Source organism: Alexandromys fortis, unplaced genomic scaffold (genome assembly GCF_014885135.2).
Source record: "Alexandromys fortis isolate MF-2015 unplaced genomic scaffold, M_Fortis_MF-2015_v1.1 scaffold_7, whole genome shotgun sequence".
In the NCBI taxonomy this organism is placed as follows: Eukaryota; Metazoa; Chordata; class Mammalia; order Rodentia; family Cricetidae; genus Alexandromys; species Alexandromys fortis.
This window is the reverse complement of record NW_026067920.1, coordinates 8362993-8386453: the sequence shown is the minus strand read 5'-3', so window position 1 is coordinate 8386453 and position 23461 is coordinate 8362993. Positions and strand designations below refer to the sequence as shown.

Sequence of the window (23461 nt, the reverse complement as noted above, 5' to 3'; positions counted from 1 at the left end):
TTTTATTTTTTCCCTTATTATGTTTATCGAGGTCTTGCCTGCATGTATGTCTGTGTGAAGGTGTCAGATCCTCTGAAGGTGGAGTTATACAGTTGTGAGCTGCCATGTGGGTGCTGGGAATTGAGCCCAGGTCCTCCGAAGAGCAGCCAGTGCTCTTAACTGCTGCGCCATTTCTCCAACCCCCCATTTTGTTTCAAGTGCTGGGGAGGGAGCCCAAAGCCTTGCACATGTGCGGTAGCACTGAGCTCCACCCCCAGCCCACAGTAACCATTACTGACCCCATTTTACAAGTGAGGAAGCTTGGACAGAGGGAGGTTGTCCTTGCTCACGTTATACAGCGAGGAAGTGAGTTCAAGTTTGGATCTGGGCAGTTCAGATGCTGGATACCATCTCTTACTCCATGCTGGAGCAAATTTGTATAATTTGTCAAACTATAAAACCATCACACTTTATGCAAACTTTAAAAAGGAAAACATCTTAGAATTATTTAGAAAAAAGTACAAGATTTTACATTTGCAAGTGACTGGATCTGGAAAAGGCCACGCCCCTGTAAGTCCATTATCCAGTATCTGAGACAACAGGAGGCTGCAGGCTAAAAAACATCGAGAATAAAATACTCCCAGTGAGGTTCAGATGAAGGACCCAGATTCAGTGGTCAAAGAAATTTTAACCAGACGGGAGTCGACAGACTGGTCACTCTGCCTCTGCCTCGCGGTCATGGAGGGCACTAACCATCTATTTCCCACCCTGGAGGGCCAATCCTTTTCCCTCAGGAAACACCGGTGTGCGAACCCCACCAGTTGACCCAGGCATATCCCAAACAGCCAAATGTGGTTAGTTTCACACAGTTGAGGCAGACAGAACCAATTCCAGCCGCCAGTCATTAAATGCTCTCTTCTGTGTATACATGACAATAGCCTTGAACTCAAAGCAGTCCTGCTTCAGCCTCCCAAGTGCTGGGATTATAGGAGTAAGCCATCATGCCTGACTATTAAAAACCTTCCTCATCCTAACAGCTCAAAGAAGTGGTTATTTTTTAAATTTTTATATATGTGTGCATGTATGTGCATGTGTGTGCATGCTAACTCAAGGGGCATGTGGAGCTTTGTGGGGCAGTGTCTTAGTTTCTGTTCTATTACTGTGAAGAGACACCATGACCAAGGCAACTCTTACAAAAGAAAGCACTTAATTGGGGGCTGGCTTACAGTTTCAGAGGCATTTATCGTCATGGTGATGGCAACACACAGGCAGACAGGTACAGACACTGTGCTGGAGAAGTAGCTAAGAACTTGCATCTGATCCCCAAGTTGCAGGCTGGGGTGGGAGCTAGTTGTGCTTTTGAAACCTCTAAGCCCACTCCTAAGTGACACAATGAGGCCACACCTTTTAATCCTTCCCCAACAATTCCACTCCCTGGTGATTGGAGCCTAATGGGGCCATTCTCATTCATACCACCACAGGGAGGTCCTCTGGTCCTTCTACCTTTACAAGGGCTCTGGGGATAGAACTCAGGGCAGCAGGCTTGGGCAGCAAGTGCCTTATCAGCTGAGCCATGTCACTAACCCTTATGGATGAGATGTTCCATTTCTACATAATGGAACCCAGGGTGAACTGTACAAATGTAACATGTTTGCCTCTTGGCGAGCGTGAAGTCAAAATAAATATAGCCAAGATATAAGAGTAGAGAAAGATTTATTATTACCTGTGACCAGACAAGGTGGTACACACCTCAGGAGTTGGAAGGCAGAGGCAAGAGGATCAGGAGCTCAAGGTTAGCTTCTGGTACACATTGAGTTCCAGACAAGTATGGGCTATAGGAGACCATGTCTTGAAAAACATTGCCTACCTGCAAGAGGCAAGGTAGCAACAGAGTTATTCCCAAAGCAGTGCCCTTCCTGAACAGGGAAGGAGTGAGGATTTTACCCAGAGAACCTGTACATGTTGTTATAGGAGTTGGCTTAATCGTAAGTACTATCAGGGGAGTGCATTCCCGATCATGCTCTTTTAGTTTAGTTTTGAGACAGGGTCTTCTATGTAGCTCTGGTGGCCTGGAACTCCATATGTAGACCTACCTTGAACTCGTTATGAATCCATCCGCTTCTGCCTTGCAAGTCGTAAGATTAAAAGTGCTCATGACCACTCCCATTTTAAAGTCCTGGTTTAAGAAGAAAAAACAGTAGACATGTATTTGGGTATGGTTAGCCAAAAGTCATGGCGCATAAGCTTAAAAATGTAAAGTTTTGGATAAGAGAGATTCATGCACGCTCGGTCCGTTTCCTGAGCATTTATCTGAAATAAAGGAAAGGGTGCCTTTTTTTTTTCTTTCTTATTTTAGACAGGATTTCTCTCTGTAGATCAGACTGACCTCCAGCTCAGAGATTTGCTGGCTTCTGCCTCTTGAGTGCTGGGATTAAAGGCATATACCACTAAGCCCTGCCGGAAGGATGCCTTCAAGGTGCTGTTTAAAAGGAGTTCGCTTCTGAAGGCGCCTGCCATTCTTAGTAGATTTTGTTACATGAGAGCGAGACAGCAGAGTCCGTCCATGTACTTTAGAACAGTGAGTTCTAAAGTAAAATATCCACTGTGCTCCCCTGCTCCCCGCGCCTTTAATAATTTCTGAATACTAATTACATTTGCACCGCTCTAGCTTGAGCATTAGCTGGCCCTGTCACATTCTCATAAATCTGCTTGCCCTTTAAAAACTGTCTTCCTTGTCTGGCTCTGCCGCTGAGAAGCACCCTCAATACAATGCCTCTCTTTCCCCTCACTTTAAAAGATTAGGAGTCAGCCCAGCAACCTCTTCTCTGGGATCTGCGCAGACGAAGGCCAACGACTGTATTCCCAGGCCAAGGGAGGCTGATGCTGGGGTTGCAGGCAAAAACGCTGGCTAGGGTGGGAGCACGGAAGGGCTGGCGCGAAGCCTCGCCTACTACCTGCTCCTTGAGGGTAAAAAAATCTCATGTTTTATATCATCAAATTCTCGCATTTAAAATCCAACAGTCTAGCGGGCGGCACCCGACCCGCCCACGACACGCCTCGCTCCGCCCCCTGCCCGGGTTCCTCCTATTGGTTCTTGCCCCGCGGCGCCTCCTTCCCGCGGCTGCGCGTTGGCGCGTCCCGCTCTGCGCCCGTCCAATATGGCGGCGTCCGCGTCCGTCCGCGGGCTGGGGCGGCGGGTGAGTGGGCAGCGAGTGGGCAGCGAATGGGCGGGCAGGAGGGCTGGGGCGCCGCCCGGTGTCCGCTCACTCTCGGTCTCTCCGCAGGTGCTGGCGTGCAGCTGGGAGCTGCCTTGCGCCTGGCGCGCCCTGCACACCTCCGCGGTGTGCGCCAAGGTGAGTGCAGCGGGCCGCCACGCCGGCTGGGGATCTGGGGGAGGGGAGGAGGCCGGCTGCCCCGTGACCGCCCCTTTGCTCCTAGAACCGGGCGGCGCGAGTCCGTGTGGCCAAGGGGGACAAGCCGGTGAGCTACGAGGAGGCGCACGCCCCGCACCACATTGCGCACCGAAAGGGCTGGCTGTCGCTGCACACAGGTGAGGGCACCCGGGACGGATCACCACCCGGTCTGACTGAAACGGTGGCACGGGTGACATTTTAACCTGTTCTTTAAGGCAGAGATCCGAATTTTTGGGTAATGGGGCCAGGCGTGATGGCGAACGCCTTTAATCCCAGCACTCCGGATCACTCGGGATTAGCCATGGTTATGTAGTGAGACCTTGTCGCAAGAAAAAATAAAGTTAAATAAAAGTAAAAGACATCGAGTTATGGGGCTGGAAAAGTAAGATTAGTTTTTTTGTTTTGTTTTGTTTTTGTTTTTCGAGACAGGGTTTCTCTGTGGCTTTGGAGCATGTCCTGGAACTAGCGCTGTAGACCACGCTGGTCTCGAACTCACAGAGATCCGTCTGCCTCTGCCTTCCGAGTGCTGGGATTAAAGGCGTGCGCCCCTGTTGCCCGGCGAAAAGTAAGATTAGTAAAGTGCAGTGTCGCTCTCGCATGAGGACCCGCCCGGCTCCTCATTGTAAAACTGGTGGGCCTGTGACTACAGCTCAGGGCTGTGAGGATGATGGCGACAGGCCGCCCTTGGGGTCACTAGCCAGCCGGTCTCGAAAGAGCTGCTATCTTGCCAAAAAAAATAGTAAGTAACAAGTAAATGGAAATGGAGAACGACAAGCACACCTGCACGCATTACAGTGTGACCCACAGATTAGGATGCGTTCCTTGTTCAGTGAGAGTTAAGGTCTCCATTGAGCTTCCAGAGAAGGCAGTATCTGCATGCTTACAAACAAGATTCAACATTACTTAGAGAGATGTGAAAGAACTCAGAGGCGAAGAGGTAGTGGAGTCTGCGCAGAATACTAGACCTGGGAAGAGAGAGCCCTAATAATGCAAAGCACAGACTGCGCAGACGTACCACACTCGGTCTTTGTTACTCACCCATGTTTGCAGACGGCTGTTTTCTCACCCTCTCCTACTTTTTATTTTTCTTAATTCATTTCCATTTCTTTATGCAGTGTATATGTGTGTGTGTGATTTGTCACAGTCAATTCTCTCCTACCATATGGGTCCCAGGGATCGTTACCTGCAGAACCATCTTTATGTGAGCCTGGCAGTGCACCTCAGGCTGCCTGGAACTCCCAGTGCTGTGCGTGTAGGTGTGCACCCTATCATCAGCCGATTATTTATTTTTTAGATACTGGAGTTTCAACTCCCAGCCCTTGTGTGTGTGTGTGTGTGTGTGTGTGTGTGTGTGTGTGTGTGTGTGTGTTTTCGAGACAGGGTTTCTCCGCAGCTTTTGGTTCCTGTCCTGGAACTAGCTCTTATAGACCAGGCTGGCCTCAAACTCACAGAGATCCGCCTGCCTCTGCCTCCCGAGTGCTGGGATTAAAGGCGTGCCCCACCACCGCCCGGCTGTGTGTGTATTTAATAATCTGTACATATCTTATTCGTGTGTAAAATATCTAACCTGTGTTTGTACATGTATGACACTGCATGTATGTGAAAGTCGAGACATCGCAGACTTCATCATGTTTGAGACAGGTTTCTTTGTTGTCAACAGCTGTGTGTACCAGGCAAGTTCACATGTTTCTGGGGATTCTCCTGCCTCTGCCCTCCATCTCACAGTGGGAACATGGGGATTACAGCTGCTGGTGTCACTGTTAAGGCAACCTATGTGTGAGTTCTGGGGATCCGAGCTCAGGTCCTCAGAGTAGTGCAGTAGTCTATACCCCTGCTGAGCTGTCTGCGGGGCTCAGATTAAAATTCATCTGTAACCCCAAAGTCATTCAGGGTCATTCAGGGGAGTGGCAGAGCAAGGCTCACGTGTGGGTTCCCAGCTGAAGTAGAACAAGCTTAGGTGGTCAATGTGTCATTTTGGTCTGGAGCCATATTTCAACCTTTACTGTACCCTATACTGGGGTATGACACTTTGACCCTGAAATGCTCTCTCAAGTTCCTGTGAGCTCAAGATGACTGATATGCTTTATGGAGAAAATGTTTATTAGGTAAACTTTACTTAGGCCTGGGTTATTAGAGCTCAATATTAGTGAGTCAACCATATATATTAGCAGTGCCTTTAAATAGAAGGACACATAAAATTAGTTATGTATTAATCTGTTGATAGAGGCTTGTACAAAGCTTGCTGTGAATGACCACCGGGCAGTGGCTCAGAACTCACTAGTCAGTGCGTAATGGTGTAGATAGAACATAACTGTCGTGAACTAATGAGGATGTGTTTTGTTCAGTATGTGTTCTCATCTTGAATTAACATTCAATAGGATGCACATGTAAAACATTTAAAATACAGTTTCTTGGGCTCAATGCCCAGCCCTTTCCATCCCATAAAACATGTAAGATACACCTTTGAGTCCCTGAGGTCGGAGTCTTTGAAACTATACTGCATGGCTGCCGGTACCCAGGTGCTGAGAGCTGCCGTGACTATACACAGCAGATGACAGCTAGTATTTAACAAGTCGACCCACCAGATGTATAACTCCCTGTTGAGGAGCCTCACCTGGTGAAGTCCATGGGGTCACTGGCTGTGGAAACCGGCTGCTCCTGTCTGTAATTTTTCTCATGTTCCACTTCATTTCTTCCCTAAGCACTGTTGTTTTCCCACTGCTTGTGTGTTTTTCTCATCTATATATTCCATCTATTGGGCGTACATACAGCTGTGGATGGTTAGGAAGACGATTTCTGCTTAATCTGTGTAATTCTGACCAATAGAAATAATATTAGGATATTTTGCATTACTCAGGCTGACATAGGAGTCAAAGATAACGTTTTACGTAGACAGCTAACTTTAGACTCTGGAACAAATTCATAGCAGGCTGGTTGCCTCTAGAGACAAATGCACAAGGTCATTTCCCCTGGCATTTTGCTGATTCAGGGTCAGAGCTTGAAGGAACTTTAGTAGCCAGCTCCCTGCCGCAATGGACTTTCTGCATGTATTTCCTACGACTCAAGGTCCAGCTAATTACCTGTTACTGTGAAGTCTTGAGTTCCAATGTCATTTTTTTGTCTGGGAAAGAGCTACGTGAATGACCAAGCGTTACTCACTGGCCAGTCAATGTGACTTCTCTAGCTGAAGAGAAACTACATGACTTATCATGTGTTCTGAGAATGGGTCAGGCCCCGAAAATGTAACCTAATTGTCCAGAGTTTGACAGAGCTGAGGAAGGGTTTAGAGAAAGAGAGAGAGAGAGATGGAGGGATATAGAGCTAAGTGGAGAAGCTGCCGTGTAGAGCAGTGGCAGGGTCTGCTGTGGTTTATACTCCAGCCTTCTGGGCAATTCTCCTGCCTCTACCTGTCACGTTGCTGGGCTTGCAGATGTGTGTGATTGCATCTGACGTTTTTGTGGGGAGGTGTGGACTAATGAGTTTAATGGATTACTTCATGGAGGAGTGCACAGGGACTCAAAGGCAGCTACAGCACTGAAAGTGCATCTGGCTTCTTAAGGTGTGCTTTGGGGGTTGAACTCTGGTTGTTAGACTTTCACAGCAAGCGTTTTTCCCTGCTGAGCCATCTTGGTATCCTTGTGCTTTGAATTTTAAGATGTTAGTCTTCCCCAGAAGAAAAGGGGAATGGCTGGGGCAAGGATAGAGCTGAGTGTTCAGACCTGTTGAATGTCAGGTCTGGTGGATCTGCACCTGGCTGACTCTTCTATTGCATCCTCTTCAGGTAACCTGGATGGAGAAGATCACGCTGCAGAGAGAACAGTGGAAGATGTTTTCCTCCGAAAATTCATGCTGGGCACCTTTCCAGGCTGCCTGGCTGACCAGATCGTTCTGAAGCGCCGGGCCAACCAAGTGGACATCTGTGCCCTTGTCTTGAGGCAGCTGCCAGCACACAAATTCTACTTTCTTGTGGGCTACAGTGAGACTCTGTTGTCACACTTTTACAAGTGTCCTGTGCGACTCCACCTTCAAACTGTACCCTCCAAGGTTGTGTACAAGTACATATAAAAGGCGCTATCTCTTGATCAAGGTTGTGTACAAGTACGTATAAAGGCGCTGTCTCTTGAATCGAGGTGGAACCTTCAAAGATCCAGAGAAGTGAAATAGATCTTGGGATGGCGGCATCAGCTCCAAGCTGCTGTTGAATAAAGACCCTTTCTGCTCTTTTAAAGATTTTACTTTTAGTTATATGTGGGTTGGTGTGTCTGTGTGTTCATGTGAGTGGAAAACATTGGATGTCCTAGGAGCTGGAATCACATGACTGAGCTGCCCAGCGTGGGTGCTCTGTTGGGTTCTACACTGGGCTGGAGACTGCCTGGAGGTCTTGATGTTGGGATGTAGGTGTTTTGTCCCTCAGCCAGGGTGGTGCCAGGACCTGGGGGCCTGTAGTGTAGGAATTGGTACTTGGCACTTCCCACCTAGATATGTGGTCAGATGCTGCATTTGCCATTCCGTGGTGAACCTCACTGAGAGGGAGCCTGAGATACCTGGGCTTTGGTCCTGTCAGATGTCCTGACTGTCTTCTGCTTCCCTGAGTGAGGGGTGTGAAGAGCTGTGTTGCTGGTAGCTCTCCTGGCCCAGCTTTTGATTCCTGTCATCTCTGCTTATTTTGGTCTTCAATCTTCTCCGTGGGACTGGAACTCTGACCCAACTAGTCTGGACCGGTGCTGAGAACTGACCTGGGTCCTCTACAGTAGTTCTTAGCTGACGAAGAAGCCATCTCTGTAGCTGTCTTTAGTGGGAGCATGAGTGAGGGTCTCAGAGGCGCACAGGGTTTGCAGGGAACTTGAGGTGATGGGATATACTTCATAGAGTCCTTGTGCAGGAGTTTGACCAAAAGGGCCACTTACAGATTTCTACAGTGGGGGTGAAACCTCCAAACCCTTCAAATACCTAAATGGCTCTAGTTCTGGATCCTTTTTCTTTTGGGCCTTAAGGAAACTGTAAGTTCTGGGTAAGTCTACTAAATGTTAAGTCAAATATTAAATAGGTGTGCTTCCAATATGAGTTGATGTCAAGTATGTCCTGGGGAATGGGACTCCGTGCACTGACAATAGGTGACAGTAACCTACAGGGTTATGTACTAGCCTGAAGGCACATTTAATTTGTAATTTTATTATTTTAATTAACTTATGTGCATTGGTGTGAAGGTATCAGCTCCCCCAGAACTGGAGTTACAGTTGTGAGCTGTCATGTGGTTGCTGGGAATTGAACCTGGGGTCCTCTGGAAGAACATCCAATGCTCTTACCCGCTGAGGCATCTCTTCAGCCCCTAATTTTTGAGACAGGATTTCAACTCTATAGTCCTGGTTGGCCTTGAACCAACAGGTCGTGCCTCTGCCACCACACTTGGCTCTGGGATGCCCTTACTCCCACCGTCTGTCTCAAGCATCATTCCCTCCTGGAGAAGAGGCAATGTGTTCATTGCATCTGCCTTCAAGATGCCGAGTAACTTAGGACAGACCTGCTAGAAGAATTGTGAAAAGCAGGTCTTGCTTGGGTGGGAGTGAATGAGACCTTTCCAGCCACTTGGTCACTCAAAGCTCCAAGACGTGCTCATAGATCTGTACTCCAAGGGCCAATAAAGCTGGGGAGATGCAGAGGTGAGAGGGAGCTTCAGGCTGTTGGGTCTTGTCCAGGCTTTTCTGAAAGGCTGAGTGAACAGATACACTGAAGGAAATGTGACCACACGGATGTGTCCTTATTTGTTTTCACCAAAGGAAAGAAATTTCTCCCGCTAATTTTCCGGAAAGCCATCACAGTGTGCTTGTCCCAGATACATTCCAGTGCTCACAAATTACAAAGTGTGGTATTCAATTTTCAACTATTGAAGCTTTTCTAGAGATACATTTGTTGTTATAAATTGTATCTTCCAAAAGTATTTTGAAGGCTAGGCAGTGGTGGCTCACCCCTTCAATCCCAGCACTTGGGAGGCAGAAGCAGGCAGATCTCTAAGTTAGAGGAACTGATCTACAGAGTCAGTTCCAGTACAGCCAGGGCTACACAGAAAAACCCTGTCTCAATTTTTTTTTTTTTTTTTTTTTTTTTTTTTTTTTTTTTGAGACAGGGTCTTTAGATAACCCTAGTCAGTAGGGAGGAAGCTTCCTGGTCAGTATCAACTTGATTTCTCCACATCCTCTGACCAAAGCTTGTCGAAAGAAATACTTTTTAAATTTTTCTCTTATCCCCACTTCCTCCTCTACCCCCTTCTACTCTCCTCCCATAACCAACCCTCTCTTGTATGATAGACTTATGCAAGGAGGTTTATTTAGTTAGAGACAGGACCTTGTTTTCAGCTGAGGCTTGCCTGGAAAGACTTGAGACCCTCCTGCCTCCACCTTCTGAGCTGTGTGCCTGGCTTACAGGCATGTGCTACTTACTAGCCTCCCCCCCCTCCCTGTGTGCGTGTGTGTGTGTGTGTGTGTGTGTGTGTATGTGTGCGTGTGTGTGCGTGTGTTGGGGGGCTATCATGTGGAGGTCAGAAGACAGCTTACAGGAATCGTCTTTCACCGTGGGTTCTGGCACAAGCTCCACCCACAGAGCACTCCATTCTTCGTTTTACTTTCTAGACTGCATTTATTTAACCTGTGTTTACACATGTGTAGACAATATTCAGTTTCAAAGACAAGGCAGCACCTGCTTGGTGAGATCATGAGCTAGTTGTATTTGTTACATAGCAAGAGGAGAATGAAATTGAAGCTTGCGGATGTGGCCCTGAACGATTTTCTACACCAGGTGCTTTTCTGAAGCTCTGCTCAAGGTTTCTTTTCAGCCACACAAACCCAGGTAAGGGCTGTAAGGTCACTTGTTTGACAACCATTTATTATGCCTTGAAATTTCTTTTTTAGGTCATCCTTGGTTGAAATTTGCATAGAAATTTTTATTTCTCAGAGGTGCTACTTATGGATATCTTAAATGGGGGGTATAGTAAAATATGGGTAAAATGAAAGTAGAGAAGGGGTGTGGACCAGGGAAGCCAGGTGCTGGTGGAGGATGGAAACAAAATGAAGGCTGTACAAAGAAGCTGTTTGGGAACCTATGATCTTGCAACCTGTCTTAGTAATTTTTCTACTGTTGACTAAACACCATGATTGAGGAAAGCTTAGTGTCTGATTTTGTAAAACTTTAAGACAATTCTGAACCCTCTCAGCCTCCGTGCCTTAGTGCTTCCCCTCCTCCCCTGGGAACCAAGGACCTAACAGCTACACGTGCACGTCTGTTCTCCAGAAATTGGGGCAAGATAACCTTTAAGATGTTGACTGAGTTCCTGAACAATTACCCATACACGTATGTTTTGATTCAGTCCCTGGGAAATGGGGTCAAAATGACCTCCTACCTCATCTGATCTGGCAATAGCTCTCCAGCCAATTATTGGTAATAGCCCTTTCGAATAAGCCAATCATAATGGTCAGTGAACACCCCCCCCCCATTGCTTCTCCTTTAAAAGTAGCCTGTACCAGCCATTGGAGGTCTCTAGGCTTTCCGAATGCTGAGGGACCCTGTCATGACAGAATTAATAAAATCCTCATGCTTTTGTATCGGCTGTGGTGTGAGAGGTGGTCTCTGGGGTGACTCCTCCTAGGTGTTTGGATGCTAGGGTCCGACAATTTGACTTCTGGTTTCAGAGGGTTAGAGATCATGGTGGCAGACTGCAGGTACAGCTGAGAGTGCATGCCTTGATTCACAACCACAAGGGACACACGAGAGAGAGAGAAAGAGAGAGAGAGAGAGAGAGAGAGAGAGAAAGAGAGAGAGAGAGGTGCAGTGGGGATGAAGTTATTTTGGAATGAGGGGAATGAGTGATTTGAAACCTCAAAGCCCATCCCACACCTCCTCCCACAAGGCCAAGGCCATATCACCATATCACCTAATCCTTCTCAGTTTTACCAACTGGGGACCAAGTATTCAAACATGAACTTGGTAGTCTAGAGCTGGAATTTAAAGAGCCTGGATATCACTGCCTTCTTGGGAAAATATCATCCAAATGATGGCAAGAGATACTTTATTTTAAAAATGAGCAAAAAGATGCGTGTCAGAAACATCACCTGACTTCAAGTTACAGTGCAGAGCCATGGTAAGAAACAAAAGAAAAAACCCCAGCATGATAATGGCACAGAAACAGACATGTAGACCAGTGGAATAGAAACCAGATGTTAGCCCACAGCAATACAGCGGTGTGAGTCTCAACAAAAGCACCCGAAACACACACTTTGTAAAGAGGCAGCAAGCGTGCTGGGAAAAGCGAAGACATAAAGACTAAGATGACATGTCTATGGTCCACACTATGCAAAAAGCATCTCAAAGCGGAATAGATGTTAGTGTAGGATCGGAACAGTGGGAAGGCTTCAGTGTAGAGGGATAGGCAATCTGTTCTGTATAGGATTTGAGGAACTCAGGGCATTGCGAGAATTACCAAACCGGATTGTGTAAATTTAAAAGCCCCCACACACAGTGAGGGAAAGCGATTGTACAGAATGGGAGAAATACTTCCCAGATATTCAACAGAGGATTGAGACACAGTGCATATAAATAGCTCAAAATCTTAATGCCCCCAAAACCAAACATTCCAATAAACACATGCACAAAACAAGCAGAAACCTTTCAGGAGAGGGTGCAGAAACTGTCAGCAAATACAGGAAGAAATGTCCTCTCCTCTCAGCCACCCAGGGAAACACAAATCAGAGCTACATGGAGAGTCCATCTCTCTCCATTCAGAAAGGCTAGCATTAATAAAACAAGTAACAAGCAACTATAAAAGTATTTGCTGGTGAGGAAGTAGGAAAAATATCCCTTCTACATACCGGGGGAATGTAAAGTACTTTGTTTGCTATGCAAATTAGTATGGCATACCCCTGTATATTTTATTATATTATATATCATATAATAATATATTACATTATATAATAATAACCAGGGCTGGAGAGATGGTTCAGTGGTTAAGAGCATTGGCTGCTCTTGCAGAGGACACAGTTTCAATTCCCAGTACTAAAGGTGGCTCACAGCCAGTCCCAAGGGCTCTAATGCCTTCTTATTCCCTCTGTAGGCACTGAATGCACACACGCACACGCTTCACAATCATAAGCACAGCAAGGCACCAATACTCATATAAATAACTAAATGAATACAAAACACACAAACAAATGTAGAACGACTGGCAGTGCAGCCGTGCCTCTTCAGGGTGTGTACTAGCCTGAGTAGAAACTGACGGTACAGTTCTTGCTTGCATCTGTCCACAGTGGTACCAACCACAGGACACGCGATACAGAAGCCATCCAGGCACCTGTCAACAGGTTCATTGGCAACTAAATACTATGTATGAGCATGATAAAAGTTTCCAGAAAGAAAAATGAAAATCATGGTACTATTTATTTTTTTTGCAAGAAAATAGAAAAAAAATAGACTGTGATCATGCTAAGTGAAATAAACTACCCCAACAGAGATATGCATTACAGGTTGTATTCCGAGTGTGAAACTTAGGTGCATGTGTGTGTTTGAATGTGTGTGTGTAGATCAGTGAAATAAGAGGACTGTGTGTTTGTGTGTGTAGGACAGTGAGGTAAGGATGCAGAAGGGGAAAAGGACGAGGAGGTATGTAGAGGTTAACACAGGGGTGGATATTGTCTGAGTGTCAAAGTTGCATGGATGTTGATCATGTCACTCTAGACCTCAGTTGTTTGCACAATTATAGAGAGAATTCAAATATACTCTAACTCAACTATCCAAATTGCACTATGTCAACAATGAATTTGTACAGCAATGACTGCAAAATAAGATAAAGTCTCAGTAGCATAATATAGCAATTGGTGATATACTTGTATTTAAAGAAACGGAAAAATGAAAAAAGAATTTAGTTTCTTTAACGTTGTGTGTTTTCCTACTTCATATAATACATTTATATCATTTTCATTTAAATTAAAACTACGTGTGAATGGGGGCTGAAGAGATGGCTCAGCGGTTAAGAGCACTGACTGCTCTTCCAAAGGTCCTGAGTTCAATTCCCAGCAACCACATGGTGGCTCACAACCATCTGTAATGAGATCTGGTGCCCTCTTCTGGCCTTCAGGCATACACGCAGAAGGAATATTGTATACATAATAAATAAATAAAAAAAAAAAAACTACGTGTGATTGTATGCTTGGTTGAGAATCATTCTCTTCTGATTGAGATGTCAACCCTTTTGTGCTGCTGGAAAACTGAACGTGTCATGAATCACAGCCAATTTAAATTACATAGACGCCAACACAAAGCATCATGCATTCCTCCGCTAATTAGAGGCAGTGATATTCACTTCCTTGAATCAAATTTTACTGTAAGTTATACCATTGTCAGGGTCTGGTGCTAGCCTGGACCATAAATTATTTCTCTCTGGACCAGACCCCAACATAAACTATCTCTCTTATTAATTAACTGTCTTAGTAAATAAACTGTTTTATCTATTTTCCACCTGATTTGCATTTATGAATAAAGTTAACATTTCTTTAAATATTTTTAAATTGTTTAATTATTTTATTGCATATGCATGTTTGTCTGCATGTGTGTACACACATGCATGAAGATGCCTGTGGAGACCAGAAGCGGGTGACAGATGCCTGGGAGCTGGAGTTACAGGTGGTTGTAAACCACCTGATATTAGTGCTGGGATCCTCTGACAAAGCAGCAAATGCTTTTTGAAAAAGCATATTTTATGTATTATTTACATTTTTTTCATAAAATATATTTTGATCACATTCTTTCCCCTTTTCTAATTGCTCTCAGATCTTCTCCTTCCTCCCAAACCATGCAATTTCATCTTTTCTCAAAAAATCCCCAAACAAAAACACAATAAAAAGCAAACCAAAACAATAAAAAAGCACACACACACACACGAACACTCACACAAACCCAGAAATTTGTTTTGTATTGGCCCTGTGTCATAAACTTGCTACTTACACATGTATGTACATTCAACACAATTAAGATACCAACCTTTAGCTCTATATAAATGTGTATCAGTGCCTTGATTCATATGATCTAGCGGGAATGTGATGGCTAAAGGAAATGCGCTCTCTGCTAGGCATCTGTCTTTGGTACCCACCAGTCATCCATCTCTGACTTAGTCCTCAAAAGATAAGTTCCAGCAACATTGACTCAGTGACCTCCACCCAAGTGTCCAGTCATGACTTGCTATAATATAACCAACTGCTTTTTTTGTTTTGTAAATTTCTTACACAGATATCCAAAGATTGTTTTGAGTCACCATAGCCACTTAAACTTGGCAGAACAGATTAACTTTTGCTTGCTTGAAGGTCTTGTGTAAAAAACCTTTCCCCATACCCCTCCTTCATGACATGCTTTAAGGCTGTCATCTTGCTAGCAGCTAATCAGTAAGTCTTTTAACAATAATTGGACTGAGTCTACAGTTTTTCCCAGGGGTCACAAACTCCACAGTAATACTGTCATGAAGCCGCTCATTACAAGGGACTCGGGACAGACTTTCCCTCAGAGTGCTTGGCCAACCTCTGTCCTACTGGAGAGGTTGTGGACCGGCCACCTCCAGCCTCTCTAGTCCCATGAGACTGCAGACTTCAGAATGTATCTCCCTCCCCAAGCAACTCGTGTCTTAAAAGGAGTCACATGATTGAACAGAATTGTCATTTAGACAGTGCCTTAAGGGTAAAAATGCCGCTGCACACAGCTATAGATTTAAAATTATCTTAAATAAACATTTCTAGAGAGTTTCTGAACTAACCGGGGACTAACAAGTGAGAGAGACAACAGGAAGGTAACCCTGTGCCTTCTGGAGGGAAGGGGACCACTGACAACATTCTTGAACATGGGGCGGGAGAGATGGCTCCACAGTTAAGATCGCATTACTGCTCTTCCGCTGGACCTGAGTTCAGTTCTCACCACCCACATCTCAGGTTCACAACTGACTGAACTCCAGCTCAGGGGATCTGACCTCTGGCCTCTGTGAGTACCTGCACGCAAGTGCTCTTATCCACACGTGCACACATAATCAACAAAATTAATTAAAAAGTCTTGATGATGCCATGAAAAATGTTTGTTTTAGGAATTTTTATTCCTTTATTTTAATTTTTATGTGTATGGGTGTTTTGTCTGCATGTACGTTTGTGTACTGTGTGCACGGAGTGCCCTGGGATGCCAGGAGAAGGCACTGGATCACTTGGGACTGTGGTTATGAGCTGCCCCATGGACGCTGGGACTTGAACCTGGGTCTTCCGGAAGAGCATAGATGCTATGTTAACCACTGAGCCATCTCTCCAGCCCTAATACTTGTACTTTAAGGAGTAAAATTGTGTGGATGATGGGTATAATCATGTTTAACTATAAAAACATTGCGCTAAACATACATTTATTAATAATTATTGTGCTTAATTAAAAATAAAACTGAAAAACAATCTAGAAGTAACTTGTGTTTTGTAAATTGGCTTAGGACTTTAAAAACCTTCCTTGAAGTCATTTCACGGTTTTGCTTTTACTCTCTGCACAGTTCACCTGAACCCTGGGCAAAAAAAAGTCAGTATTTGGCACTGAGGGAAGGTTGAGAGCAGCAAACGCTGGGGGTGACCAGCGGGAGTGAGAGTGGCTGCTCCTGACATCACCAAGCCAAACGGGGGTCCGTTCTTTCTGAGGTTCACACACCCCTTCAGACTGACCATGTGGTTATTTTGATGATTTTATCCATTTTTCTTCCCTCATTTGTGTGTTCCTTTCCTGTGTCATAAGCGTGTCTTTATACCATCTAGAAAACCTGCCAATGAGTTTGTCAGCAAGGACCCTTCAATAAATGACACCAAAGATTCCAATCCAGGAAAGCCTGCCCCGTGTCAGAACATGGCAGGGGCATTTGTCATTACTCCTTGTCCATCGCCGTTAAGTTGTAACACTCCCCAAATAGTTACACGTTAAGATTTCTATTCAATAAAATGGCAAAAAGTAGTTTAATAAGAACATAAATGCTGTATTTAGAAAACTTTAGAACATTAACCTAAAAGACTAATGAACCATGTCAGCTACATGAGAGCATTGGGGGCAAAAGGCCACAGAAACCCAGACTGAAAAGGGGAAGAAACGAGAGCCTCCCCGAATGCAGTCCAAGGGCACATTCATTCTCTAACTCCAAGTCTGTTGTGAGGTCTGGTCCCCGGTACCCGTCGACCTGTGGCAGAGACAAACCAAGCTCCGTTATTTCCGCGGACTCGGGCTGGCTTGCTCGCCCAGCTCTCTTAGCAGGGGCTGTGTCACGGCACCGCCCGCTCTCCAGCACAGCTGTGCTCGGTGCTCGGAGTCTCCTTCCTGGAGACTGCGCTGAGCTCCCCTCGTGGATTCCAGCTGAGATTCCAGGGTCTTAATTCTGAGTTCCATCTCACCTATCGTGACCACTTCATCCGCATCTCTTAAATCCTTAGTTTTGTTTTGATCTCTTGCTTGGATCTAAAGCAAAAAGTACAAAATTCCAAAATAATTAACCTTCGAACAACTACTTTGCTCTTGTTCCCTTTAGTTAAGAATCATCAACTCACAGGTAGTTGTAAGTATGTTAAATAAGATGCTGGGATTTAAAATTTTTATTACTAATGTCAACTGCATTATATTTAACACATAAAGTCAGCATGGTGGCATGTGGGAGACAGAGGTAGGTAGATCTCTGAATTTGAGGTCAGTCTGGTCTATATATTGAATGCCTGTCTCAAACAAAACAAAACAAACAAAACCCAATTAAAGTCGGGAAGTGGTAGCAGATGTCTTTAATCCCAGCACTCAGGAGGCAGAGACAGGTGCATCTATCTCTGTGAGTTTGAGGCCAACCTGGTCTACAAAGCAAGTTCTAGGGCAGCCAGAGCTGTTACACAGAGAAACCCTGTCTTGAAAAATCATACCCACACCCCCCCCAAAACCCCAAAACCCCAAACCAAAAACTATTAAAAAATTTAAAACATAAAAATAGTAAATTGTTTTCCTTTGAACCTGGAGCCCTGTGTTCTGAGTCACCCTCATGCTAACTCCAATGTAGTTTCATAAGTCACAGAACAAAAGAATCAACTCAAAAACATTTTAAAAACATAACTGTAACTGAAGGAAATATTTAAGAGTGTGTTTTAATTTTCATATAGAACTTTTTTCTTCTCAATTGTCTTAAGATGCAAATGATTGTCTAATTAAAATATTGTGGAAGATCAATAATTTTATTTGTAAACTTGTTACTAACCTAGACATATCTGGGATGAAGGAACCTCCCTTGACACATTACTTCCATTGCATTGGCCTGTGGGCAAGGAGATGTGGAGACCAAGCCTGCCCTGCTTCACTGGAGTTCCTGCGTTGGTTTCTTTCAGTGTGAGTAGGACCTGGAAGCCTGTTAGAAACACGTTCCTCCTGTCTTAGGGTTGCTCTTGCTGTGCTGAAACCCCAGGACCAAAAGAAGTTGTGGAGGAAAGGGTTTATTTGGTTTACACTTCCAAGTCCATCGTGGAAGGAAGTCAGGGCAGGAACTCAGGACAGGAACCTGGAGACAGGAGCTGATGCAGAGCTCAGGGAGGGGTGCTGCTTACTGGTTTGCTCCCTATGCCTGGCTCACCTGCTTCCTTATAGAACTCAGGACCAGCACCCACGGGTGGCACTACCCCTAATTGGAGGCCAGCGGCCCTCCCCACCAATCACTAATTAAGAAACCCAGATCTTGTGGAGACATTTTCTTTGTTTTATTTTGTTTGTTTGTTTGAGATGGTTTCTCTGTGTAGCCCTGGCTGTCCTGGAACATCTGTAGCCCATGCTGGCCTTGAACTAAGAGATCCACCTGCCTCTGCCTCTTGAGTGCTGGGATTAAAGGTGTGCACCACACTGCCCAGCTGGAGGTGTTCTCTTAACTGAGGTTCCCTCCTCTTAGATCACTTTAACTTGTGTCAAGTGGACATAAAAGTAGCCAGTTCACCCCTGCCCTTGCTATTTTCAGACAGTGGTTTGTTTGTTTTACAGCAATAGAAAAGCAAACCAGAAAATGACACACACTGAAAACTTTGAAGAGACCGATGCTGTTCAGAAATCTACAAAGCCAACTTGATGTTATGGGAAGAGGAGGAAACGCAAGGGGTATAAATTCACATTACCGCTGTGCTGAAATGAGTTCAAGCATGTCGCTCTGTTCGGGTTACACGGCTCTCACCACCTACCGCGTGCTCCCGCATCCAGCTTCTGCAGTGAAGAACTTCTTCTAAGTTCTTGTGGCTCTCGAGGAGGCGTCCACACTTCTTTTGTTCTGTTTTTATCGCTGCTAGCTCCTGCTCCATGAACTGAAGCTTTACAACCATGTGTAGATATTTGTAATATGTAGTTTCCCAAGTTTCTCTCAGCTTGTAGAGCTGTATGAGTAAAAAATATGGTTTCACGGTGAGGGATGTAAACTGAGACTAGTCCAGGGCAAAGCCAGTGGGCAACCAATGCCCGCTCAGCTGTAATAAACTAAAGCTACACTCTATAACCGACTGTTAGAATGTACTCCATCTAATTAGCCTGAAAATAAGCAACATTAAACCCAGCAGAATGACAAAAACATGCTCCTTACACAGTCCTCTTCGTCAGACACACTGAATCACGCCGTCATTTCCACGCCTAGTTTATTCTTTCCTTAATAACATGGTAAGTTACACACCAGCAGTGCCTGTAATTGCTTTTCTTCCTCTCTCCCTCCCTTCCTCCTCCCTCTCTTCTTTTCTTTTACTTTGTGGTTTTATTTTTTTTTTTTTTTGAGACAGGATTTCTCTGTGTAGCTCTGGCTGTCCCAGAAGTTGCTCTGTAGCCCTAGCTGTCCCTGAATTCAAAGATATGCCTGCCTCTGTCTCCTGAGTGCTGGAATTAAATCCACCACCACCCGGCTAGCAATATGATTTTGTTTTTAAAACAAAAATATTCTGATTCAAGAGCACTGCCTTGCAAACTTTTGACTCATTTTGCAAAATACAGGAGTGCATTGAAAGACGATAGTGACAAACTGTAGTTGGCTGTATTGGGGTGATAGGACAACAGGATAAGTGGGATCTGACTAAACTTCCCTTTGGTTATAATAGTGGTCTATGGTTGTGGTTTTACAACTCGACCCTGAGTGTGAGCTTGTTTTACTAACTGGTCTCTAGTATGGGTGTTTTGTTAACACAGGATCTCACTGTGTGTCCCTCGTTAGCCTAGAACTCTTTGTGTAGTCTGGTTTGGCCTGGAACTCACAGAGATTCATTTGCTTTTGCTTCCCAAGTGCTGGGATAAAGGCTAAGTCTGATATAGCTAGCACATGGATTTCCCTAGGGGAGCAACACTTAGTAAGTTATTGCTATGATCGTAATTTCCTTGCCATGTTCCCTGGTTACTACAGGATGTTTAGGGGCTGTACTCTGGACACGAGTTTCTCCCAATGGGCTGACCTATTGCCCTGTAATCTTGGCTTGAGTTGTGCGGCTCTAGTGGGTTAGACACGAGGAGGTGAAAGAAGGAACTGTGGTGCCCCAAAATGAAGTGGGTGCTGTGAAGAGGGTCAGCTTTGGTTCTAGCACAAAATCAGATATCAGGTGCTTATCACTTCCTCCTTGCTGGGCGAGAAAGAGGCTCCCAGGGCCTGGGAAGCCAAGGAAGCCCACAGGCTCAGGAAACTCACTCAGGTTACATGGTAGGCAAGGCCTTTCCCAGAGGTTTGAAAGCAGGAATTGCTGCGGAGAGATGCTCTCCAGCAGAGCGGCCTTCATGCTGTGAGGGGAATATGGGGAGGCACAGCTGCCTTTGCTCCTGTCAGTTACAGCAAATCCATTAGGCTTGGGTAGAGCTTTTTATTTCTTTTTCTTCTCTTTGTTGGTTTTTGAGATAAGGTCTTTCTATTACGTAGTTAAGTTTGTCCAGAAACTCACCATGTAGACCAGGCTGGCCTCGAACTCACAGAGAACCACCTGCTTCTATTCGTGAGCAATGGGATTAAAGGCCTCCGCCACCATGCCTAGCTTTGGAGCTTTGAATTCTTTTTTTTTTTTTTTTGGTCTGTCATCTAGACCCCATCTCTCCAGAAAATTCGCACAGCACCACATCAAACGAGACTCTAACTGCCAACTGTAAGAGTCGTTTAACTGAAGCTGACATCTCGTCCCTTTTCTTAGTAAAACACGGATGTGAGCTAAAAGGAAGAAACAACTTAAATGCTGTCAGCAGTGAACTGGGTCAACAGATTCTGTGACCATAATTTGAGGAAATGAGAGCAAAGAGGGTTATTAGGTGAGAGCCCAACTGTTTCAATGGAGAAGAGAGAAAGAACCAGCCATCTTTAAAGGCCAGATCTTATTGTGTTACGGAATCAGCAAGGAATAAGCTGGGCACATTAACTTCGCCAAATAAAGAGCTTTCCATCCCTGAGAGCAAAGGGACTGAAGGGGGGTTAACCCCTCCTCAGCTGCACCCAGGGGAGCTAACCCTCCTCAGCTACATCCAGGGGAGCGAACCCCTCCTCAGCTGCATGAAGGTCCTGACTTTTTACAGTCAGAGCCCCAAGTGGGATCAGGTCAGAAGAATAACAGGTGACACCGTACCCACCAGAGTTGCTGATAGCTTTTTGACTGCTCTTCCTTGATTGGCCCCATTTCTAACCTTATTTGCATGCCAATCAGGGCCTAGGGCCCATAATTTCTTATGTTCTGGGGCTGCAAGAACAGAAGGCTTGAGAACTCAAGAATGGAGTCAGAGAGAGGATTGCTCGCATGACCAAATTCTGCCTCCTGCACAGAGTTCTCTTGACTGAAAGCCTTCTGGATGCACCTGCACCGCTGCTACTCTGGTCTGTGAACTGCAGGCTTGCTCCTTGTTCCTGGCTGGCACCAATGCCCTTGAAGAGCCTTCCAGCTGTGACATGTGCAGTCACTTGTTTGGCACCAAGAAGTCTGCTGAGGACTTACAGCTGGCATACTACAAATCTTTCTCTGTGGGCATCCTGTTGCCATGGAGGATCTTGGGGCTCTTATTTTCCCATTCATATTGTTTTCCTTCTTGGCAAATGTTACCCTTAGTTTTCCTTTGCTGTCTTTTCAGTAGGATAGGTGACAAGAGCAGGAAGGACAGTCTACTATGTCTTCTACTGTCCCTTTAAGAAGGTGAGGATCGACCAGATAAGCAAATTAAACAGATCTATAAGAGCTGAAGAAATAGAAACAGTCATCAAAAGTCTCCCAAGCAAAAAAAGCCCAGGACCAGATGGTTTCAGCTCAGAATTCTACAAGACTTTCAAAGAAGAACTAATACCAATACTCCTCAAATTATTCCACACAATAGAGACAGAAGGAGCATTGCCAAACTCTTTTTATTAGGTTACAATTACCTTGATACCCAAACCACAGAAAGACATTGCTAAGAAAGAGAATTACAGACCAATCTCACTCATGAACATTGATGCAAAAATACTAAATAAAATACTAGCAAATCGAATCCAAAAACACATCAGAACCATCATCCACCATGATCAAGTTGGCTTCATCCCACAGATGCAGGGATGATTCAACATATAAAAATCTGTCAACATAATCTACCATATAAACAAGCTGAAAAATAAAAACCACATAATCATCTCATTAGATGCCAAAAAAGCTTTTGACAAAATACAACATCCCTTCACGATAAAGGTCGTGGAGAGAGCAGGGATACAAGAAACATACCTAAACATAAATAAGGCAATATACAGCAAGACAACAGCCAACATCGAACTAAATGGAGAGAAACTCCCAGCGATTCCACTGAAATCAGGAACAAGACAAAGTTGTCCACTTTCTCTATATCTATTCAATATAGTTCTTGAGGTCCTAGCTAGAGCAATAAGACACCAAAGGGAGATCAAGGGGGGGGGTACAAATTGGAAAAGAAGTCAAACTCTCACTGTTTGCTGATGATATAATAGTTTACATAAGTGATCCCAAAAATTCTACCAAGGAACTTCTACAACTCATAAACACTTTCAGCAGTGTAGCAGGATACGAGATTAACTCAAAAAAATCAGCAGCCCTCCTGTATACAGATGATACATGGGCTGAGAAAGAAATCAGAGAAACATCCTTCACAATGGCCACAAACAGCATAAAATATCTTGGAGTAACTCTAACCAAACAAGTGGAAGACTTTTATGACAAGAACTTTAAATCTTTGAAGAAAGAAATTGAAGAAGACACCAGAAAGTGGAAAGATCTCCCATGCTCTTGGGCAGGCAGAATTAACATAGTAAAAATGGCAATCTTACCAAAAGCAATCTACAGATTCAATGCAATGGTCATCAAAATCCCAGCAAAATTCTTCAACGACCTTTAAAGAACGGTACTCAACTTCCTTTAAAAAAGCAAAAACCCAAGATAGCCAAAACAATCCTGTACAATAAAAGAACTTCTGAAGGCATCACAATCCCTGACTTCAAACTCTACTACAGAGCTACGGTACTGAAAACAGCCTGGTATTGGCTTAAGAACAGACAGGAGGACCAATGGAACTGAATAGAAGACCCAGATATCAATCCACACATCTTCAAACACCTGATTTTTGACAAAGAAGCAAAAAATATCAAATGGAATAAAGAAAGCATATTTAACAAGTGGTGCTGGCGTAACTTGATATCAACATGTAGAAGAATGCAAATAGGCCCATATCTATCACCATGCACAAAACTCAAGTCCAAATGGATCAAAGTCCTCAACATAAAGCCAGCCACACTGAACCTTATAGAAGAGTGGGAAGTACACTTGAATGTATTGGTACAGGGAACCACTTCCTAAATAGAATCCCAGCAGCACAGACACTGAGAGAAACAACTAATAAATGGGACCTCCTGAAACTGAAAAGCTTCTGTAAAGCAAAGGACATGGTCAACAAGGCAAAACAACAGCCTACAGCATGGGAAAAGATCTTCACTAACCCCACATCAGACAGAGGTCTGATCTCTAAAATATACAAAAAGCTCAAGAAACTGGACACCAAAAGATCACATAATCAAAAAAAAAAAAAAAAAAAAA

At 44.6% G+C, this 23461-nt stretch overlaps 2 protein-coding genes across 2 annotated transcripts in view; one reads left to right on the top strand and one right to left on the bottom strand.

Annotated features, from left to right (window-relative positions):
- The first annotated feature begins 3076 nt into the window (after positions 1-3076).
- On the top strand, positions 3077-7620 carry Mrps24 (mitochondrial ribosomal protein S24). Its single transcript, XM_050141248.1, has 4 exons — positions 3077-3176; positions 3264-3332; positions 3418-3529; positions 7174-7620. Exons 1-4 carry the CDS (start codon positions 3138-3140, stop codon positions 7455-7457), a joined length of 504 nt encoding a protein of 167 aa, XP_049997205.1. The 5' UTR covers positions 3077-3137; the 3' UTR covers positions 7458-7620.
- A 9014-nt stretch (positions 7621-16634) lies between these two features.
- LOC126500851 (ankyrin repeat domain-containing protein 36A-like) overlaps positions 16635-23461 on the bottom strand; it is a 151818-nt gene continuing 144991 nt past the window's right edge. Inside the window, 2 exon segments of the mRNA XM_050141091.1 lie at positions 16635-16883; positions 18620-18808. Coding sequence (XP_049997048.1) covers positions 16635-16883; positions 18620-18808 — 438 coding nt within the window.

Excerpts from the sequence above, each read along its gene's own strand:
- Mrps24 (XM_050141248.1), top strand. The coding sequence starts at position 3,138 with ATGGCGGCGTCCGCGTCCGTCCGCGGGCTGGGGCGGCGG. Across the intron at positions 3,177-3,263 it reads TCCGCGGGCTGGGGCGGCGG|GTGCTGGCGTGCAGCTGGGA; the intron begins GTGAGTGGGCAG and ends GTCTCTCCGCAG. Across the intron at positions 3,333-3,417 it reads CCTCCGCGGTGTGCGCCAAG|AACCGGGCGGCGCGAGTCCG; the intron begins GTGAGTGCAGCG and ends CTTTGCTCCTAG.